General features: G+C 35.2%; 1 protein-coding gene across 8 annotated transcripts in view; it reads right to left on the bottom strand.

Moving 5' to 3' along the window:
- PPHLN1 (periphilin 1) overlaps window positions 1–22,968 on the bottom strand; it is a 145,224-nt gene that overhangs the window by 26,716 nt on the left and 95,540 nt on the right. For all 8 annotated transcript variants that reach the window (XM_043886729.1, XM_043886709.1, XM_043886692.1 and 5 more), the window contains one exon: window positions 22,338–22,478. In XM_043886729.1, coding sequence (XP_043742664.1) covers window positions 22,338–22,478 — 141 coding nt within the window. The remainder of the gene's footprint in view (window positions 1–22,337; window positions 22,479–22,968) is intronic.

Here is a 22,968-nt window from a genome sequence, read left to right on the forward strand (position 1 = left end):
ATATCTCACCCCTGTCACATCTTTGGCTATCATCACAAAAACTATAAATAATAAATGTTGGCAAGGATGTGGAGAAAAGGGAGCTCTTGTACACTGTGGATAGGAATGTAAATTGGTACAGCCACTATGGAAAACAGTGGTGGTTGCTAAAAAATAAAAGGAAAATAGAACTACCAAATGATCCCTTTTCCACTCCTGGGTATATATCTGAAGGAAATAAAAACACTAATTCAAAAAGGTACATGCACCCCAATGTTCATAGCAGCCATTAATTATAACAGCCAGGATTTGGAAGTAACTTAAGTGTTCATCAATAGATGAAAAGATAAAGAAGATGTAGTGCATACATATGCAAGAGAATACTGCTGCTGCTGCTAAGTCGCTTCAGTCGTGTCCAACTCTGTGCGACCCCATAGACAGCAGCCCACCAGGCTCCCCCGTCCCTGGGATTCTCCAGGCAAGAACACTGGAGTGGGTTGCCATTTCCTTCTCCAATGCATGAAAGTGAAAAGCGAAAGGGAAGTCGCTTAGTTGTGTCTGACTCTTAGCAACCCCATGGACTGCAGCCTACCAGGCTCCTCTGTTCACGGGATTTTCCAGGCAAGAGTACTGGAGTGGGGTGCCATTGCCTTCTCCGGCAAGAGAATACTACTCAGCCATAAATAAGGAAATCCTGCCATCTGCAACAATGTGGATGGAGTTGGAGTGTATTGTGCTGAGTGAAAGTAGTCTGACAGAGAAAGACAAACACTATATGGTATTACTTATATGTGGAATCTGAAAGCTACACAAACTGGTGAGTATATATATATAAAAAAATAGACCCAGATACAGAAAACAAACTAGTGATTATCATGAGGAAAACTGAAGTGGGGAGGGGCATGATAAAAGTAGGGGATTAAGAGGTATACTACTATGTATAAAATAAATAAGCTACAGTATATACTGTACAACAGAGGGAATACAGATAATATTTTATAACTATAAATGGAATATAACCTTTAAAAATTGTGACTCCTTATTTGTACACCTGAAACTTAGCAATAATACTGTATATCAATTACACCTCTATTTAAAAAAATTCAGCCTAAAGTTTTTCCCTATAAGACAATCACTGTAGAAAGATAATAAAATTCAACTAGAAATAATGTGCTTCACTGTTCATTCATATACTTTTCATTACTAAAACTGAACACCAAAGGAGGAAAAGTTTTTAAAAAAGACAAGAATACAAAAAAAAAAAAAAAAGACAAGTATACAAAGAGACAAATTGTGAAATATCTAAAAATGCATTTATATTGTCTTTTACAAAACACACACACATAAAACAAAAAGAACCTCAAAATTTAAAGCAAAACTCATCCAGAAATGTTTCCATTCAGGATGACAATATTTAAGATGTCAAGAGGATTGCATATTAGTAAGATGAAGCAATAATTAAAATGTAAACATACTGTATGTAAAACAAAGGAAAAACTTCCAGTTCTGCCTCTATCTCTAGTGTGTAGGTGTGACAGGAAAGCACCAAATTTTTTCCTCAAACGCTGAATCATCTCCAGTGATTCAAGCCAGCATTTATCTCATATAACTCTTGTGTAACAGCTGCATTCTGTATTTTTCTTTAAATGCCACTTATTTCAGTTATAGAGACAAAAGAAATCACAATAAATTGGAAAAACCAAATACAACTTTAAAAGTCAAATTTTGAAGATAACATCCTGTATTTCTGTCCAAAAAAAAGAAAAGAACATACCATTCTCCTCACATACTGAAAACATTCTGAATTATCCATATGAAAATTAGATTAACTATGTTTTCTTAGCCTTCAAGTCATCATATGTGGATATAACTGCACAGGAAAAGCTTTAAATTGAAATCCTCTATACAATAAAAATTAACTTGTTACAACCTTAAAGAATGAGTCACAGATATTCCAAAAGAGAAAGGAAAAAAATGTACAAAATTACTATAGGTATCATTTCTTATCATTTTCTTTCCATAAAAAAAAGTTTTCATTCACACTGAACATAAATATAATTTAAACACAGTTCAGTATTCAAAACTAAAAAGAAATCTAAGTCTCCAACTCTTTAAAAAGTTCCCACAGATGCCACTATTATACAAAGCTAGGCCATTAGCATTTTATTTTATTTTTTTTTCATTTATTAGTTGGAGGCTAATTACTTTACAATATTGCAGTGGTTTTTGTCATACATTGACATGAATTAGCCATGGATTTACATGTATTTCCCATCCAGATCCCCCCTCCCACCTCCCTCTCCACCCGCTCCCTCTGGGTCTTCCCAGTGCACCAGGCCCGAGCAATTGTCTCATGCATCCCACCTGGGCTGGTGATCTGTTTCACCATAGATAATATACATGTTTCGATGCTGTTCTCTCGAAACATCCCACCCTCGCCTTCTCCCACAGAGTCCAAAAGTCTGTTCTGTACATCTGTGTCTCTTTTTCTGTTTTGCATATAGGGTTATCATTACCATCTTTCTAAATTCCATATATATGTGTTAGTATAATGTAATGGTCTTTATCTTTCTGGCTTACTTCACTCTGTATAATGGGCTCCAGTTTCATCCATCTCATTAGAACTGATTCTAATGAATTCTTTTTAATGGCTGAGTAATATTCCACGGTGTATATGTACCACAGCTTCCTTATTCATTCATCTGCTGATGGGCATCTAGGTTGCTTCCATGTCCTGGCTATTATAAACAGTGCTGCGATGAACACTGGGGTGCATGTGTCTCTTTCAGATCTGGTTTCCTCGGTGTGTATGCCCAGCAGTGGGATTGCTGGGTCATATGGCAGTTCTATTTCCAGTTTTTTAAGAAATCTCCACACTGTTTTCCATAGTGGTTGTACTAGTTTGCATTCCCACCAACAGTGTAAGAGGGTTTAAATGTCCATTTTTGCTTTGTCTTATAAAAATGTGTGTGAAAGAACTTAAATTGTTAATAGGATGGAAGGGCAATATGGCAGAGTGATGAAGATGATGGATTTTAAGGTCACGGAGTCCCTAGGTTTGGGTTGCTGTGTGTCTCTGGGTACATTACATAATTCTGTAAGCCCCACTTGCCTTATCTGTAATGTGGGAATTATAACAGGATCTTATGTCACAGGGCTTTTGTACAAGTATTAAAGAACAAACAAGATACTCAGTACTCAGAAACCATTCACGCAACAAATATTTGAGGCCTACTAGCCAACAAATTTTTGAGGACCTACTATATACAAGCCCCATACAAGTGGCAAACAAAAGAAACACATAGTCTTATCCTTAGAAAGCTTTCTTTTTAGTGGGAAAGATATACAGCAATATGTGTAAAAACATATAAACATATGTATACTTACAGGAAGTGTTATAAAGGTTCAGTGATGTAGGAACTATTTTAATTATTCAGGGGAATAAAGAAATGCTTTAGTTAAAGGGTAGTATTCAAGTGGGGTCCTGAAAGATGAAAAACCAGCAACAGCTTTCTAGGCAAACCTAACAGCATCAACAAAGGCCACCCAAGGTGGGGAAAGCATGTTCTATTAAGAGGTTAGTATGACTGTAGTTCCGGGCTTCACAGGTGGTGCAGTGGTAAAGAATCCACCTGCCGATGCAGGAGACACAAGAGATTCAGGTTCAGTCCCTGGGTTGGGAAGATCTCCTGGGGTAGGAATGGCAACCTGCTGCAGTATTCCTGCCTGGAAAATTCCATGAACAGAGAAGCCCAGTGGGCCGCAGTCCATGGGGTTGCAAAGAGTCAGACATGGCTGAAAACACACACACAAACACGCACACACACAGACATGACTGCGGTACAGTCATAAAGGTAACGTGCACAAAGGCAACACGAAAGAAACATGGAGAGAGAGGTAGCAGAAAGAACCAGCAGATCTCGACAGCCACAGTAAAGACTTCAGATTTTTATTTTGAAATACTATAATGGGAAGCCTCTGGAGGGTTTCAAATGGGAAATCATTATAATGAACAGGTTTATACATCAGGAAATAACCACAGCAATGTGTTATTTGGCTAAAAGATTGGAATTCAAAGCATTCTGGGACACTGAAATTCGTTTTTGTTTGAAATACTATTGTTTGTTCCTTTCAGGTGGAAAATTCTAAAATATATTAGCTGTTTCCTGCCTAAGGCTTATATATATATATTTAGGTCCTTAATCCAGAATGCTTTGATTTTCAACATTCCTAATTACCAGAGAAATGAAAATCAAAACGACACTAAGATAGTACCATAATTACACTAGTCAAAATGGCTATCAACAAAAAATCCATAAATAATAAATGGAGAGGGTGTGGCGTCCTGCACTGTTGGCTGGGATGTAAACTGGTAAACCACTATGGAGAACAGTATGGAGGTTCCTTTAAAAACTGTTATAAAAATATAGCTACCATATGATCCTGCAATCCTACTCCTGGGCATATATCTAGGAAAAAACATGGTTCAAAAGAATATATGCACACAAATGTTCACTACAGCACGACTTACAACAGCCAAGACATGGAAGCAGCCTACCTGTCCATCCGCAGAGGAATGGATAAGGACGGTGTGGCACAGATAGACAATGGAATACTATTAAGCCAGTAAAAAGAACGAAATGATGCCATTTCAGCAACATCAGTGGACCTAGAGATTGTCATACTGAGAAAAGTAAGTCAGACAGAGAAAGAGAAATATCTGATGATATCACTTATATATGCAAACTAACAGACTCACAGACTTAAGAGAATGAACTGATGGTTAGGGGTGGGGAGTGATACTTAGGGAGTTTGTACATGTACAACATGTACATGTACACACATGACATGTATTTAAAATGGATAACCGAGGACCTACTGTATGGCGTAGGAATCTCTGCTCAATATTATGTAAACCTTAAATGGGAAAATAAACTGAAAAAGAATAAATACATGTTTATGTATAACTGAATCACTTTGCTGTACTGCAGAAACTCTCATACAACACTGTTAATCAACTATATTCCAATATAAAATTAAAAGTTAAAAAAAAAAGACATCTCAAAAACACTAAAAACTAAGGTACTGTTGAAAAAGCAAGACAGTTCCAGAAAAGCATCTATTTCTGCTTTATTAACTACACCAAAGCCTTTGACTGTGTGGATCACAAAAAACTGTGGAAAGAAAGAGATGGGAATACCAGACCACCTGACCTGCCTCTTGAGAAACCTATATGCAGGTCAGGAAGCAACATTTAGAACTGGACATGGGCCAACAGACTGGTTCCAAATAGGGAAAGGAGTACATCAAGGCTGTATATTGTCACCCTGCTTACTTAACTTCTATGCAGAGTACATCATGAGAAATGCCAGGCTGGATGAAGCACAAGCTGGAATCAAGATTGCCCGGAGAAATATCAATCACCTCAGATACGCAGATGACACCACCCTCATGGCAGAAAGCAAAGAAGAACTAAAGAGCCTCTTGATGAAAGTGAAAGAGGAGAGTGAAAAAGTTGGCTTAAAACTCAACATTCAGAAAACTAAGATCATGGCATCTGGTCCCATCACTTCATGGCAAATAGATGGGGAAACAATGGAAACAGTGAGAGATTTTATTTTTGGGGGCTCCAAAATCATTGCAGATGGTGATTGCAGCCATGAAATCAAAAAACGCTTGCTCCTTGGAAGAAAAGCTATAACCAACCTAGACAGCATATTAAAAAGCAGAGACATTACTTTGCCAACAAAGGTCCATCTAGCCAAAGCCATGGTTTTCCCAGTAGTCATGTATGGATGTGACAGTTGGACTATAAAGAAAGTTGATTGCCGAAGAATTGATGCTTTTGAACTGTGGTATTGGAGAAGACTCTTGAGAGTCTCTTGGACAGCAAGGAGATCCAACCAGTTCATCCTAAAGGAAATCAGTCCTGAATATTCACTGGAAGGACTGATGCTGAAGCTGACACTCCAACACTTTGGCCACCTGATGTGAAGCACTGACTTGGAAAAGATCATGATGCTAGGAAAGATTGAAGGTGGGAGAAGAAGGGGACAACAGAGGATGAGATGGTTGGATGACATCACTGACTCAACAGACATGAATCTGAGTAAACTCCAGGTGTTGGTGATGGACAGGGAGGCCTCGTGTGCTGCAGTCCAAGGGGTCACAAAGAGTCGGACACGACTGAGTGACTGAACTGAACTGAAACTGATTTCCTTTCCACCTCGAAAATGCTGCCACTTTATTCTCCTTTGCCCTAGTCCCGGGAAAAAATGTTTCTCTAAATCTTAAAGGTTAAGTCCTTCTATCTCTGCTATTGATAGCCTCTCCTGCTGTATCAATTATTTCATCTGTTTTTTATCTCACTTTCTCTCCTATTACTTTTATCCTTTCACAAGGGGTCAAAAGTAAGTAAATAAATAGGGGACTAAGCTCTGTTTGTTCTCCTGCCACCTGCTTTGACACACTAGTTCTCCACTGCCGACTCCACCAATCTAATTCAGGCTCTCACCACCCCCTACCTAAAGAGTAGCCTAACAGCTGTCCACAACCAAACCCATCTTCAAAAAAAATCATGATCCTAATTCTCATGAATCTGAAATTCATCCAATAAACCATACTGCCTATCAATAGAATTCAAACTTTTTTTTCCTGGTCCTTAAATTTTTCAACAATCTGGCTAAATTTTTCAACCTGGTTGAAAATATTTTTCCTGGTTAAATTTTTCAACCATCTCTCCTCAGAAAACCATCTTGGGCTTGCTATCTACTATCTTTTCCCTACCAAGAAATTTCTATAAGAGATGGTCTATAAGACTGTCTATATAGGTCTTATATAGAAAGGTCTATATAGACCCTTTCTCATGCCACCTTAGTCTGTTGTCTTCTACTTGGAGACTGTGCCCTTTAAGTTGTGGGACCTACCCCAACTCTGAATGGTTAACTGCAGTACAGAATTGGATTGCAGTTCATCAGTACACCAACTGAAAAATACTTTTTTCATGATTTGTATCCTTTATAACAAAACTCTAATCAGAAGTTTAGCACTTTCCTGAGTTCCGTCAGTTGTTTTAGCATATAACTGATCTCAATGAGATCATGGAAACACCTAAATTTGCAGCCAATTTGTAATGAATTGACTGGGGGTCAGTTTGTTACCAGCCACCCAAAGTACAGCCAGCTGATATCTAAAGTAAGGACAGTCTTGTTGGAGCCTTTAACTCTTGGAGTCTGCACTAACGCTGGGTGGTGAGTGACAGAACTGAATTGCAGTACACCAGGTGGGACTGAAACAAAATACTTCCTTCCAAAGTCTTTCCATCAAATCAAGACAAAGTTCTTAAGCCCATTACTCAAGACTATTCAAGATACTTCCAATACACCACAGGAAATAAAATTTTGTCAATACTTATTCTATAAAATCATTGCAATAAATGCTGTGGCTTGGAAGTGAATAGGAAAATGAAGGGTATGGGGGAGAGATCAAAAAATATTCATGTAGAGATGGCCAACAGGCACATAAAAAAATGCTCATCATTGCTATTAGAGAAAAGCAAATCAAAACTATAATGAGGTACCACCTCACATTGGTCAGAATGGCCATCCTTCAAAAGTCTACAAATAATAAATGCTGGAGATAGTGTGGAGAGAAGGGAACCCTCTTAAACTGTTAGTGCAAATGTAAATTGGTCCAGTCACTTCAGAGAACTACACAGAGGTTCCTTAAAAAACTAAAAACAGAGCTACCATGTGACACTGCAATCCCACTCCTGGGCACATATCTAGAAAAAAACATGATCTGAAAGGATACATGCATCCCAATGTTCACTGCAGCACTGTTCACAACCAAGACATGGAAGCAACCTAAATGTCCAACAACAGAGGAATGGGTAAGGAAGATGTGGTACAGATGTAAATGGAATATTACTCAGCCATTAGAAAGAATGAAATACCATTTGCAACACAGATGCACTTAGAGGTTATCATACTAAGTGAAGTAAGTCAGAAAGAGACAAACACCATATGGTATTACTTATAAGTGGAATCTAAGATACGACACGAATAAACTTATCTACAAAACAGAAACACACTCACAGACACAGAACAGCCTTGTGGCTGCCAATGGGGGTGGGGTAGGAGGGAAAGACTGGGAGTTTGGGATAAGCAGATGCAAACTGTTCTATGAAAAAGAACACACGTGTGCGTGCGTGTGTGTGTGTGTGTGTGTGTGTGTGTGTGTAACTGAGTCAATCTGCTGTACAACAGAAATTAACACAACACTGTCAATAAATTCTTTTAAGAAATATATCAGCTATATGTCAACAGAAATTTTTTAAAAAGCAGAAACCTAAAAAATAAAAATTCATTTAAAAGCATAGCTAAACTCTTAAAATAAGTAAGAGGAATTGCCAGAAGTCATAAATGAAGAAAGAAAAGAAGCAAGAAACCAGAGTGCTGTATTACTATCATGAGTCATTGTTGCCCCGAAGAGTCAAGAACTCAAAAGCCTGGCAGGGAATGAGAAACACAACTTCTAGCTCATTCAAGACAGAACTGGATTTAAGCCCTCTGTATAAAGCTAAGATTTTTGTGAAAAGGTCAAACTAGAAAAAACAAAAATCACCCGTCAGTAAAAGAAAATGACAGGGCAACTTCCCTGCCCTGGGCTGGTCTCTTGAGGTGGATGCAGTTTCCTCTGAAAATTCGTTAAGTGCAGTCTACCTTCATATGCATTTGAAGTTCTAAATATAATCTCACAACTCCAAAATACATATTACATGAGAGAACATGCTACCATAAGCAAGAGTCAGCAGAAACAACAGCTGGATTAAAGACTTGAGACTTCAGATATTAAAACTACCAGTTATAGGAAACAAGACGTTTAAAGAAATGGGGGAATGAAAACATAGGCAATAAACAATCTAATTCTAGGCAAATATACAAAAAAAAAAAAAATGAAATTGAACTTCTAAAAGTAGAAAATATTAACTGAAATTAGTAACTCAATGGATAGGTTAAACGACAAATTAGATACAACTGAAGACTTAGAGGCTGTAAGTAATAACCCACATTATTAACTGAACAAAATACCCATAATATCTACTAGAAAAAGACAGATAAGATGAAGGAAAAATTTAAGAGAAATGAAAGATGGGATAAAAAAAGTCTACTTATGTCCAACTGGGGTACATAAAAATAGAAATAGAGGATACTCAAAATTCAAAGAGTTAACAATTTATAATTTTCTAGCTCTAATGAAAAATGTAAATTCTCAGAAAGCATAAGCTATCTTACACAGGACAAATTTAAAACATCCATATCTAGACACATTATAGTGAAACTGTACTTAAATAAATTTTAGGATAAAAATCTCTTCCTTGTCCCTTCACAGACTGTTGTAAAAGTCTATTTTTTTCACATCAATAATATTGTTTATATCAATCTTCTAATATATATATTTTAGTCACGAGTAATAAATTTATAAGAAATCTTCTCATAGAGGATTATAGTATATGAAAACCAATCAAATCTGTCTGTATTTTTTCAACAAAATGAATGAGGATGTTTTTCCTTCTTCCTTTAGCTCCCAATCTCTTGAAGGGAAAGATTCCTGAAGCTAAAATGGCAGAGAAAAACTATATGGCTTTGCTTCTAGTTTCATTCATTCAACTGTTAAACTACTGTGACTCTACTGTAGGGAAGGAACTCTGGATGTTACAAAGGTGGTTAATTGCTACCTATCCTTTTAGCCTATTAAAAAGATAAACAGCACCCTGGTTGAACATATGCTGTGAGTAAGAGGAAAAGATGTTACTTTCGGCTGTGTAACTTTCAGAGGCAAACAACAGTTGGCTGTGCAACTGATGAATTCATTGAATAAAGTTTTAGCATAAATAAAACAAAATTGACAAATATAAACATGCTGCAAACAACCTGCCCTCCCTTAACACCTGGTTTCAACTAAAAAGCCAATTAATTTAATATTTTTTACACTTTTGCTTTACACGAGGCCCCAACCTCTTTCACAATTACTATCATTAAAAAAATGGAATGGAAAATATTTTTATGTGAGAACAAATTCTAGTGAGAGAGACTCACTAGATGAAAGCAAAGGAGGGGTCATTTTTGTCCTCCTTGATTTCAATGCCATTAATTATAATTTCAACCCATCCACAAAGATTATAATTTAATATACAAGACTACCAAAGGAACAGATTATTTTTCAGTTTGATTTATAAGTTACCTGGTCAGAGTCTGGGTATGTATCCTCAATTTCTATTTTTATGTACTCCAATTGGACATAGGTAGACTTTCTTCATCTCTTTCATTTTCTTAATTTTTCCTTTCATCTTTTTCTATTTGAAATTATGGGTATTTTGTTCTTGTAAGCACACAAGATTTAACACTTTTCATTTACCATAAAGACTAGTACAAAGCAACAGCAGCAGTCATGCTGATACTGACAATACACTAAGCAACTTAAATAAATATGTTCATTTAATTCTACCTTTACTATGAAGTGGGTATATCACCATCCCCAAGAGAGTATTGAGGAAAAAGAGCTGACTTTTCCAAAGAAGCATAGCAATTGGATCGACTGGGATTCAAGCCAAATTCCCTAATTCACAGTTCCTACACTGCTCTGACTTCTAAAATACTTCAGCTGCACTGCAGTAACGCTCCACAAATCCTTCTACTAAGTATACAGAAGTCCACAGTGTGTGCACTAGAAACTATTGAGTCATTGTTCTTCAGGTAGAAGAAAATGATCCTTGATGGAAGCTGGAGATGTAAGAAGCAATGAAAGTAACAAAAGAGTAAATACTAAATGAACATTAACTGCATAAAATACTATTAAGTATCTGGTGGGATTTAAAATACATGCGGGAGTAAAATACAAACTAAATCAAATCAATCAAGAGGAAGTTCAATGGAGTTCAAGTGCTCTAAGATGCCTTCGCTGATCAAGAAGTAAAAAGTACTATATTAGACTTAATAAATCAAGGATGTATGGTGTAAAAGAATGTATAACTACAAAGAAAATGGGAGATGAATAATAAATTTAAACATTCCAAAGAAAGGAAAAAGGACTATGAAATAAGAGCTATTAAACATATCAGCAACTACAGTAAATGGAAACGATTCAAGTAAAAAATATGTATCAAAAAGGATTTTTTAAAACTTAACTATATGTTGCTTATAAGAGAAAGTTATTTCTCTTGAATACAAGAATAAAAGTAACATGACAAAAAAAGATTACATACCAAAATTAATGTACATGAGACATTAGAGATTAAGGGCACTACTTCATAAAGATATAAAATAATTCTAAACGCATATGCAATTTATATTACAGCCTTAATATATAAAAGTAATAGAAACATTTAAAAGAGATATGAGAATCCACAAACATATTTGAAGTTTTGACACAACTCTTTGAGAAACTGTTAAAGACAAGCAAAATCAATAAGGACATATGAGTTGACATAATTATAAACTTTAGCTAACTGACATACTAATAAAACAATGCACTCAACAAATAAAAAATACACCTTCTTTTCAAGTACATAGAACACTCAGAAAAACTGACCATGTGTATAGCCACAAGTAAGTTACAACAAATTTCACAGGACTAAAATCCTAAAGAATATGTTTTCTGACTACAGTGGTTTTGAATTCGAAATTTTTTTTTTAAACCCACAAAATTGCCATATGTTCAGAAATTAAGAAATAGTCTAAATAACTCTAAATAAGAAAACTCCACAGAACATTAGGAAAACATTCCAAACTGAATGACAATAAACATCAAACTTTGGAAGGTGAGTTAATGTTATGTTGAGAGGGAATTCATAGGATAAAAGAAAAGCTACAAATCAGTAAGTATCTAGTTCAAAATATTTTTCAATAACAACAATTTAACCAAAAAATACAGAAGAAAAAGAACAATAAAGGCAGAACATAATGAAACATAAAATCAAAACGAAAAAAAATGAACAAAACCAAAAGCTGTTTCTTTGAAAAAGACTAGTGACTCACTTCCAATCAACAGAACAAGGCAGAAGTGACAGACAATATGTGACTCAAGAGAACAGAACAAAAAAGGCGGCAGCAAGGTATTACTTTTTTTCTCTCACTCTTGGGTCACTAGCTCTAGGGGAGGCCATGATTCCACGTGAGGAACTGAAAACTCGTGCCAACACCTACATGAGTGAGCTTAGAACTGAATCTTCCAACTCCAGTCACATCTTGAGAAACTACACTGCTTGTTATCAGCTTGACTGCAACCTCTTGAGAAATGCTGAGCCTGGATCCCATCAGGCTTTGTCTGTTATACCTGAGAACTTAAACCAATTCTAAAGTTTCTATAGAAATTCTATACCCGTGAGGGGAAAAAAAAGCAAACAAACAAACGGGGAATTAGCTCTACTGGATATCAAGACTTACTATAATGCTCCAGTAATGACAGTGTGGTGCTGCTGCAAGCACCAACAGACCAATGGAATAGAAAAGAGACCATAGACAGATTCACACATATATGGACACCTGACTGACTACACAGGGGTCAGTGCAGAACAGTGAGGAACATACGGTCTTTCCAAGAGACACTTCAGGGTCAAATGGATATCCACGTAGAAAGCAATGAAACTCGATCCCAGCTACACTTAACATACACTATACATAAAATCACTTTCATATGGATTGTAACTCAATGTAAAAGACAAAACAGAAAAGCTTCTAGAAGACAATAAAAGAGAAAGATATCTTAAATAGGAGACAAAAGATATTGCTTTTATTTAGTCTTAGAAAAAGACTAAAAAGTCTGCGATTGAAAGTAAGAATTTTTATTCCTTCAAAGACATCGAAAGGATGAAAAAGCAAGCCACAAAATAGGAAAAGATATCTGCAACACATGTAACTAACAAAGGGCTTGAATTCAGAATTTAGTAGTCAAAGAACTTCCACAGAGTAGTCAAAAAAACAAAGACAAAAGAATTCAACAGGAAAACAGCAAGAATCTCCACAGGTACTTTCCAGAAGAGGACCTCTATGTGCCAATAACTATATGAAAAAATCCTCAGCATCATCTGTAATCAGGGAAATGCAAATTAAAACCAAAAGGAGCTATATTACATATAACAATATCAATGAAACTCATAAACACAATGTTGAACAAGACGCTAAGCACAAAATAACATATACTGTATAATTCTATTTATGTAAAGCTCAAAAACAGGTAAAACTATACTACAGTGTTAGGAATCAATATAGTAGTTACTTTGGGAAGGGGGGGTAGTGATTAGGGTGGATGTACGAAGGAACTCCTGGGGTGCTGGTAATCTCTATTTCTTTTCTTAAATGATAGTTTTCACTAGTGCCTGCTTTGTGAGAAGTCATTTAGGCTAACAATTATGTTTTGAACACTCTTTCTGTACATGTGTTACATCATTAAAGTAGAGCACATTAGGAATCATAGCAAGAGTTTAACATAAGTGAATATCAGCTAACCAGAAAATTGAATGATGCCAAACTACTCATTTCTTCCCCAGTTCAGATAACTGAGGGATTGATTCAGTTCTGAGGTAGACAAAACAAATCTCTAAATATTTGGAGAAACTCTCCTGGCAAATTCAAATAAATAAATATAAATAAAATAGAAATGATATATAATGTATTGTCCAATTTCCTGTACTATTTTCTTTAAAAGCAAAATTTTAAAAAGAGGAAGAATAAGGGGAAAACGAAGACAACAATGTAAGTGACTCCCAACATCAGCTCATTTCTAATGCTTAATTTCAAGTTACCTTTAAGAAGAAACATAAGATTATCTTAGTGCAACTTTTAAAACACCTTCTCTAAATGAATTGAAAATATCAGTTAACTAATATTGTACTCAGCAAATGAATGTGTAAAACAGACAAGTTTGTTATCTCCTTGCACAATACCTGAATTAAACAACAGTTAAGAGAAGACAGCAGATGTTATAGGAGGAATCACATCTTAAAAATAAGGGAAGACAAATGAAGGAGGAAATATAAAAACAATTTATGTTTTAGAAATGGGGAGGGAAAGCAGGGGATTCTAAGGAGAAGAAAACATTAATCTTTTATGGTACTTCTTACATCTAGAAAAATAGATAAGGTTCAGTGAGATTTAAAAAAGCAAGTCAAATGGAAAATGTGAAAGGAAAATTAAAAAGCCCTCCAAAATAAACAAAATATTTCATACTAAAATTTTCACATTTCATTTTTAACAAATAAAGGGGAAAGCTCCCCAAAACAAAAACAGAATAAAAGGACAAAAGGTAAACAGCCAAAATCCTCACACGGATGAGAAAACAGCCTTTCAGAGTTAAAGTTACACAGGAAACTTGCTATAAAATATTCCTAAGAGGTAATGTGAAAGTAGTCAGTATTTCACCAGGCCACAATACTGGAATGGGCAGCCCTTCCCTTTTCCAGGGGATCTTCCCAACCCAGGGATCGAACCCAGGTTTCTCACATTGCAGGCAGATTCTTTACCAGCTGAGCCACAAAATCTCATTAATTCAGCAGGAAAACAAGAAACTAATCTCATTTAACAAATGAGGAAAAGGCTCTAAGAGGTTAAAGCAGTAAATGGAAGCATCTAGCATTTTCTGTCACATTGGAAATGTGCTTAATGTGAAACACTCAGAGACTAAGTTAAATTGTCAACTTACAAGAGAGGAACTGAAGAGCAAGTGACAGTAATTTGGAACCACTAGCAAAAATCCTTATCTAACACTGGGTGACAGGAAACAAGGGAGGTAAGAGAAGGAAGCTCATGCATGGGCTTATGCCATGGGGAATACTTATATTGGGTACTTTTGTTTAAATGATGACAATCCAAGGGATAAGGTCCAGGATGGTCACATCTCCTCTGGTACTTACAACATTTCAAGTATGGGTTTTATAAGACTTGGTATCTGTGTTGTCCAAATTTTATATTTTATGTAAAAATAGTATCTTAATAGATCCCATCACCATATTTACGGATTTATATCAGATATAAATACCTCACTTTTCATTAAGCATAGAGGTGGAGACACTTGGCTTTGACATTTCAAACATGATACAAATTACCTTCTGAGACAGCTTGCAGATGAAACTCCCTCATGGCTCAGACGGTACGGTAAAGCATTTGCCTGCAATGCAGGAGACCTGGGTTCGATCCCTGGGTTGGGAAGATCCCGTGGAGACGGAAATGGCAACCCACTCCACTATTATTGCCTGGAGAATGCCATGGACAAAGGAGTCTGGCAGGCTACAGTCCATGGGGTCGCAGAGTCAGACACGACTGAGCAACTAACACACCTACACCCTTTAAGTGAAAACTTTACACTTAATGTTTCAGCAACAAGTGTCTACAGTAAGAACATAAACATAATCTGACTGATAAACTAACTTTCAAAAGCTCTGAAATTTAGCCAAAATAAACAATTTATTTTCAGTGTGTTTTGGGAATAAGAAATTTTTCAGAGGTAGATCTCAAATGAGTGTATTTTACTAAATCTATATATATGTAAAGTCCGAATAAGTGGTTGGTAATAACAGGCTGTTAAATACAGTAGGGTAGACTTGATGTCTAGACAAGATAGTGATGAGAGCTGCACTTTTACAAAGTTCGTTACTTGCTCTGGAAAAAAAAAACGAAGTGTTTCTATTATGCAGGGTATAAGTATAAAATGCTTAGATCATGCATACACAAGATATAGTTACCTCTGTGTTTGAAACAATTTAATTTTAACCCATCATCTGTTAAAAAGTGACTCTCTTCCATGTCTCCCAATCTAGTGAACCTTTTAGAAAGATGGTACATTTGATTAATTTTCAAGCCTTTTCACTTTAAAGGTGAAACAAAAATATCCTATTTTATCCTGAGAGCACAAGAGCAAGAGCTGGTGAGAGGATTGTGAAGAATCAGCTACACAGAGAGATGGTGACCGAAAATAGACACTCTAAGTAAAAAGAAGACAGCCATAGGCAGACAGTGATTAAATGGAATATCGTGTTTACTGAAGAAAACACTAACTGCACAATTCATTAGCTCAACAAGTACTAATTAATTCCTGACTGATGCACAGCCATGACAAATATTTGAGTTTTTAAAATGCATTTTAATTTAAGTACCCTATGTCCTCTGTCATCAAGAGGTTTAAAAAAGAATCAATACCTAAATTTTCTATAGTTAAATCTGAAATTAGCTTTTTTATGTACTCATGTAATAGTATGTATAAAAGAAGCACTATTTAGCCTTTAATTTTAATACAATTTAGATTAGGAAGAGATCTAAGATTATTCAGTCTAACTTCTTATTTTGAGGAAAAAAATGAAGAAAAGCTAGTGAGCTGCCCATACGTTCACAAAATGGTTGACATGTAAAATTAAAATTAAAATTAAAACCATATATTAAGTAGACTGATCTAGACTGAGAGTAAAATTATATTAACCTATAACACTAATGACCTACATAGGCAATAAAATGATTTCTAAAGTAACTTGATTTTTATTAAAGTGGCTCCTACATGGCTAAGAAATAACATTTCCTCCATATAACAAGGTTGGCATAGCTATGTCTGACTATAAAAAATAATGTTTTTACTAAAACAAGTGTTTTAAGTCTTTGAAAGTTAAAAGAAGGAAAGAAGAAAAATAAGCAATCCCCTCTATCTCTGAGTACTCTCTGCTTTAGAACATTAGATTGTACCCTCTCTGAATCTTAAATTATTCATGTGTACATTTTAACTGTAAGTTATCAAATAAATATATAATCAACCATTCTGTTAATAGAAAGACTTACTTACAGGTAGGAATAGTCAGCTTTTTCATAAAACACCTTTATATTATTAAGTAGTATCCTGAAATAGCCAGAGGTCTTAAAAATGAATTTGCCTTCATGGTACATGTTCTTTTTTTAAATTACCTAACAAACAAGAAGAAAGACAAGATAGACTTGCCCCCCCCTTACAAATGGTGATTTTCTGCTGAGGAATATCATGAATAATGCATTTAAAGAATATTATTAATATTCTTTATACATTCCCAGAATTAGACTGGCTTAGATATTATTAATTGCATCTACTAACATATTTTAAGAAAGGCTGACAAAGATTAGTACAAGGAAGAAGTTCAGATTCTCTGCAAACTCACATATTACAGTTATTCTCAAACTTGGCAAGCCATCAGAACCATGAGAACTAAACAGGTATGCTGCTGATCTCCTATGCAATTATTAAAACCTGGACAGCACTTCACAAGACCTAAACACAGCATCTGACACTCACAGTATTAAAGCAACTGTTCCACATCCCAAACTGTTCATTTTAAATACTGTTTATTTTAAACATACACATATATACTTCTTAATGTGGAGAAACCAGAAGATTTATACTTTGAAACATGGTTTCCAAGGGATTATAAATGTCTATTAATAGGGGACTAGTTATATATATATATATACTGAAATATAATGGTCACTAAAACACTGAACAGGACACACACCAATTTTTATCTCTACTCACCTGAATCAAACATGTTCCAGAGGTGTGTTTGTGTGTGTATACTATGTGCATACACACAGGGTATGTATACATGTACACACACATACATAAATACTGTATGTAAACTGTGTATACACATATACATATGTATCACTTATCAGTTTATCTATACACTGGGAAAAGAAACTAGGCAGCTAAAAATTATGGGTGAGAAGGAAACTTGTTTTTCACTGCATAATCTCTTGTGTCTTTTGAATTCTATCCTTGTGTATTTTATCAGTTAAAATACATTTTGGGTTGGACAATATTTAAGCCAAAGGACATGCTTTTGATATATAACCATAACTTTAGTTCCTAATTAAACCTTATTGCTGTCAATATAATCAACTGCATATCTGAATAGAAAATACTTTCATTAATATTTGTTTTGGGTGATATTTACAAAGTGTTACAACTTATCCAACTGAATACTTAAGGTCTAAACATTATATTGCATGTTAATTATACCACAATTAAAAAACAGTATAAAACGTCTTACATAAAAGGTGGTAATCAATCACTTTCAGCAAATTAGAAGCTATGTATGTGTGCTAAGTTGCTGCAGTCATGTCTGACTCTTTCCAACCCTAGGAACCGTAGCCCACCAGGCTCCTCTGTCCGTGGGACTTTCCAGGCAAGAAAATGAGATTGGGTGGTCATGACCTCCTGCAGGAGATCTTCCCAATCCAGGGATCAAACGTGCATCTCCTGAACTGCAGGGAGATTCTTTATCACTGAGCCATCAGGGAAGCCCAGAAACTATAGAAGAACTTATGAAAATACAGTTACTTGCTTTCAATTCCTTATTAGTAAAATCAGCATCACCTGAGAGAATGCCAGATATTCACATCTCAAGCCCCATTCCAGAACTACTGAATGAAAACCTGTATCTTAACAAGATCCCCCAGTGATTTACAATACACTGAAGTTTGAGAAGCTCTGACAACTTATTAACAAGAATATTTATGGCTGAAATCCAGGAAGTTCTTCTTTGTAAAAGCCCCCTAGATGTACAATAAAGGCAGAGAATCACAATATAAGTGCTGTGCCTTGAGAATGAAGAGATGAAAGGTTCTTTTTTTAAGACTAGTTGGCATGGCAAAAGAACTCAATAATCTTCAGCTGGTAAAGAATCTGCCTGCAATGCAGGAAACCTGGGTTCAATCCCTGGGTTGGGAAGATCCCCTGGAGAAGGGCAAGGCTACCCACTCCAGTATTGTGGCCTGGAGAAAAAGTCACCTGGAGAAAAAGTCTGACAAAGAGTCAGACACCACTGAGTGACTTTCACTTTCACTTCATACACCCACTATCCTTATACTGCTTCGTTAAGTACCTATTTCTCTACAACCTTCTGTGTCCTTAGGAGGATTTTAGCCACCCTGACACTCTTAGTCATATGATCGGCTAGGTCAACCACGTACATGCACATTTTTTGTCTGTATGCATGTATATACACACGTGTGTATACTCACTGGATTCCACCTGAAGAAAGAGGAAGATAGAAGAAACTAAGTCTGATCTTGCCAGTGGGATTACAGGTAGACTTAAATATTATATGCCAGGATCCCAAAACAGAGGATCTCACTGAGAGGCTATGTCTAAGCACAATTTTATCAAAATATGAGGGATTTTGTAAATCTAAAATAAGACAATTCCAAAGAGTTAATAGTAAATATTGTTTTATTCCTAAAGGTACAATAGAGCAAAGAAGTTATATAATAACACGGGATTTCAATTTGTGTGCTTCATTCAAAATAACAATTTGTTAAAAGACAAGATTCCTCACTAGTAATAAAGCAAGGAGTAGGATGGACTTTCAAACCAAATAGTTCAGTAACAGTAGGTATGTGAGGGCTTGTGGAATATATGACAATCAAGAAGTCAGTGAAATTGTAAACACCTGAACCAGAATATGAAGCACCTATAATTTTGTAAGTTAGATCTCTCTAGGAATTACCATAATGACAGAAGAAGTTCTGAAGTTTGCCCCTCAAAGCTCAGAAGCCAGGAAGCCTAGGAAAGTATTTCCATAATTGAATGTAAACTGTGGCCCAAATTGGATAAGAGGAGATATCAGGGGAAATAAAAATAAGGGGGAAAAGATATACCAGAGAATCCAAAGCATAAGGAGGATAAATGTGCTGGAACAAGAGAATGAATCATATTCACTAAAAGATATTCACGTGAAAGTGAGATGATTCAAATGATCTCTAGCAACACAATATTCAGAGATGCAATCCGATGTCTTCTGGCTCAGAGAGTTTAGATCAGTGATTCCCTGCCATATGATTACAAGCTGTAAGCTTTCTAAAAAGGCACCTGTACCTCTATCCTACCAAATTATTATATGCCCAAGAATGAGATGGCAATAAAATGGCAAAAACATAAATCCACTCTTATTGAAGTGATTCTGATCCAATCTATTTCCATATACATGACTTTGAACAGTAAATAAGCCACATTTGTAGGCCCTTTGAATTAAATTTTGGTCTGAAGATTTAGTTTATTATATATTGCAATACTGCCTCAAGTGAATGACTTTCTTGGAATTCAAGGGCTGAAGGACCTAATTTATAGCCTTTAAAAAATTATATGTGGATATTTATCTTTATATGTGAACATACTGTACTAGACATACAAGGAGAAAAAGCAACTTTGCTATAACACCAACATTTACATTCCTACATTATTCTAAGCTTGATTTGTTGGCCTCATCTATGCAGGCCCTTTTGGGGGAGGCTATTATTCATCTTTTAAATCATGCAGTATTTCAAGCATATGAAAAATATAAAACCTTTATAATATTCCTATCCATCTGGTCTTTAACCTCTAAAAATAAATGCACGAAAGTTGGAAATGGAGAAAATGGGAAGTAAACCCCCTTAAAACTAATTTTTTTTCATTTTCACTATAATGTTAAGACATGATTTGTAAAATAATTATGTATTATTATTTCCTAGTTTTGTGACATTTTTGAGGAACTTTGGATTGATTTTCTTGTCAATATATGAAAACTAAAGTACCTTAGCCAAAACATGGTAGCTACATTCCAACATTTAATATCATTAAGTTCTATATTTATAATGGTTTTACTTTTTTAATGCATCAGAATATAGTAATGACCTTTTAGATTTATTTTTCTTTCTTTAGGTCATCTCTCCTTGCACAATATGCTTCAGTATCAGATTTTTCATGTGTTTGAACAATGGGCAGATGAAAACAGAAATATAGTCATATTTACATGTCAAACATATATAGGTATCTATATAAAAACCTGGTTTCATACTAAATTTTGTGTACTGCTAAGCTAGGCTCTACCTCTGACTAGTCAAGATCAAACTATGATTAATAACAAGAGAAGGTAGTACTAAGATTAATAAACAACAACCCAATACTCCCTTCCAACAGGGAGGTCAGTCAAGTTTTTCTACCAGTTATGTTCTTAAAAACAAAGCCCTTGCTTTCATGAAGTTTCCATATGGTAAAGGAGACAAGCAAACATATGTCAAATGGCACAGGGGGGAAAAGCTAAAAAGGAAAGTGAGAGTAAAAAGACAATAATAATGATATACATATTCACGCTGGAAGATACACCTAGTGAGAAAACTGTTTTACTCTCATTTAATTGATATCTTTAAAGGTACTAATCTACCTTTCATACAGCCAAGTTAAACAGGATTTTCTGTCTCCATTTTCCTATACTCCTCCAAGCATCTGACATTGCTACCAATCCTGTTTTGAAACTCTGTTGGCTTACTGACAAATTTCCTATCTGGGTTCTTATCTTTTGCATTAGATTGGCATCAACATAAGTTGCACTATTATATCTAGGATTTAAATAAGATCTTCTATTTAACCAACAGAAATAGATTCTAATTGATGTGGAAATAGCACCTTGCAAAAAGGTTTAATTTTGTTCTTAATTTCCAATAGTTTTTAGAAGATTCTATAACAATATAATAACATTTACTCAAGGCATTAGAGAGTAACAACATCAAAAACAAACAGCTGTACATGTTACATTTTATAAAGTCCTTTTATATTTACTACATTTAATTCTCATAAAGTGATAATACCCTATAAGGTAGGTAATATTTCCATATTGAAACACTTTCAACTTTTCTATGCATAATGAGCATATGTGAGGAGGATTAAAGAGGAAAGGGCTACTACATTTTAAACCTTAGGAAAGACAAAGCCTCTAGGCTTATTCCATTCCAAAATTATACTTCACACTGTATTAAGACATAGATAGAAGGTTTTATCCTATAATGATTCCTTAAGCAATCTATTCAATCTATTAAAAATAAGATCCTGAGTTTTCAGAATGATATCATTAAAAATGAGATTTAAATACCTACCCTTTATTTTTTCTTTAATATTTGAAAAACGATTAAAGGTATAATGAAAACCATTAAGAAACATCTGTATTCCCAGTATTCAAAAATAACATTTGCTAACATTTTGGTATATTTAGTATTTCTTTCAACTCACCTCTATTAGTAGGTTAAAAACCTCTATTTAGTAGGTTTTTAATTGTTCCACACTAACTAGAATATTCTCTAAAATAGAAGCTTGCTTTTTATTAAAAGAAGAAAAGTAAGCAGGGGTGGGAGACAAAACTGATCACAATTACAGTGAAATCATATTGAACACTTTTTAGAATGTTTTAAATTGTAATTTCAGGGTCATAAATGAAAAAAGATAAAATGAAACATATTTATTCAATAAATATTTACTGTAACTATTATGTACAAAATGAACAAAAGTTTTTGTACTTTAGCAGACTGGATTCTCACCTGTTCAATCTCTTTGGTTTTTGTTGCTATTGCTTTAGAGCGACTGGTCAGCTGACTGTCTTCGAACAATTCTATGCCATCTGTTGCATTTGACTCAGGTTCTACTGGATGGTCAATGAACAATGGTGCTGTGGATCCCGCCTTTAGAAGAAATTAGAAATCCTTCGTTACTTTCTTAAAGGACATATAGCATTTTAGATGCCTACATATAAGCACTAACTGGCAGATTATCTCAAGAAAAAGCACTAAATTTGATGTGCTACAAGAAAAGAAACACTTTTAATTTTGTTATGCATAATGAACATAAAAGAGCTATCCAGGTGGTACAGAGGTAATAAAAATCCGCCTGCCAATGCTAAAGATGCAAGAGATGTGGGTTCAATCCCTGGCTCAGGAAGACTCCCTGGAGTAGGAAATGGTGACCCACACCAGTACTCTTGCTGGGAAAAGTCCATGGACAAGCAGCCTGACAGGCTACAGGCCATGGGGTCACAAAGAGTCGGGCCCGACTGAGCACACATATACATAATGAAGATATGTGAGGAGGATTAAAGAGGAAATTCTGGCTACTTTTTAAATTTTACATAGGACAAAGCCTCTAGGCTTACTCCATTCCAAAATTATATTTCAT

This window comes from Cervus elaphus, chromosome 3, assembly GCF_910594005.1.
Source record: "Cervus elaphus chromosome 3, mCerEla1.1, whole genome shotgun sequence".
NCBI lineage: Eukaryota > Metazoa > Chordata > Mammalia > Artiodactyla > Cervidae > Cervus > Cervus elaphus.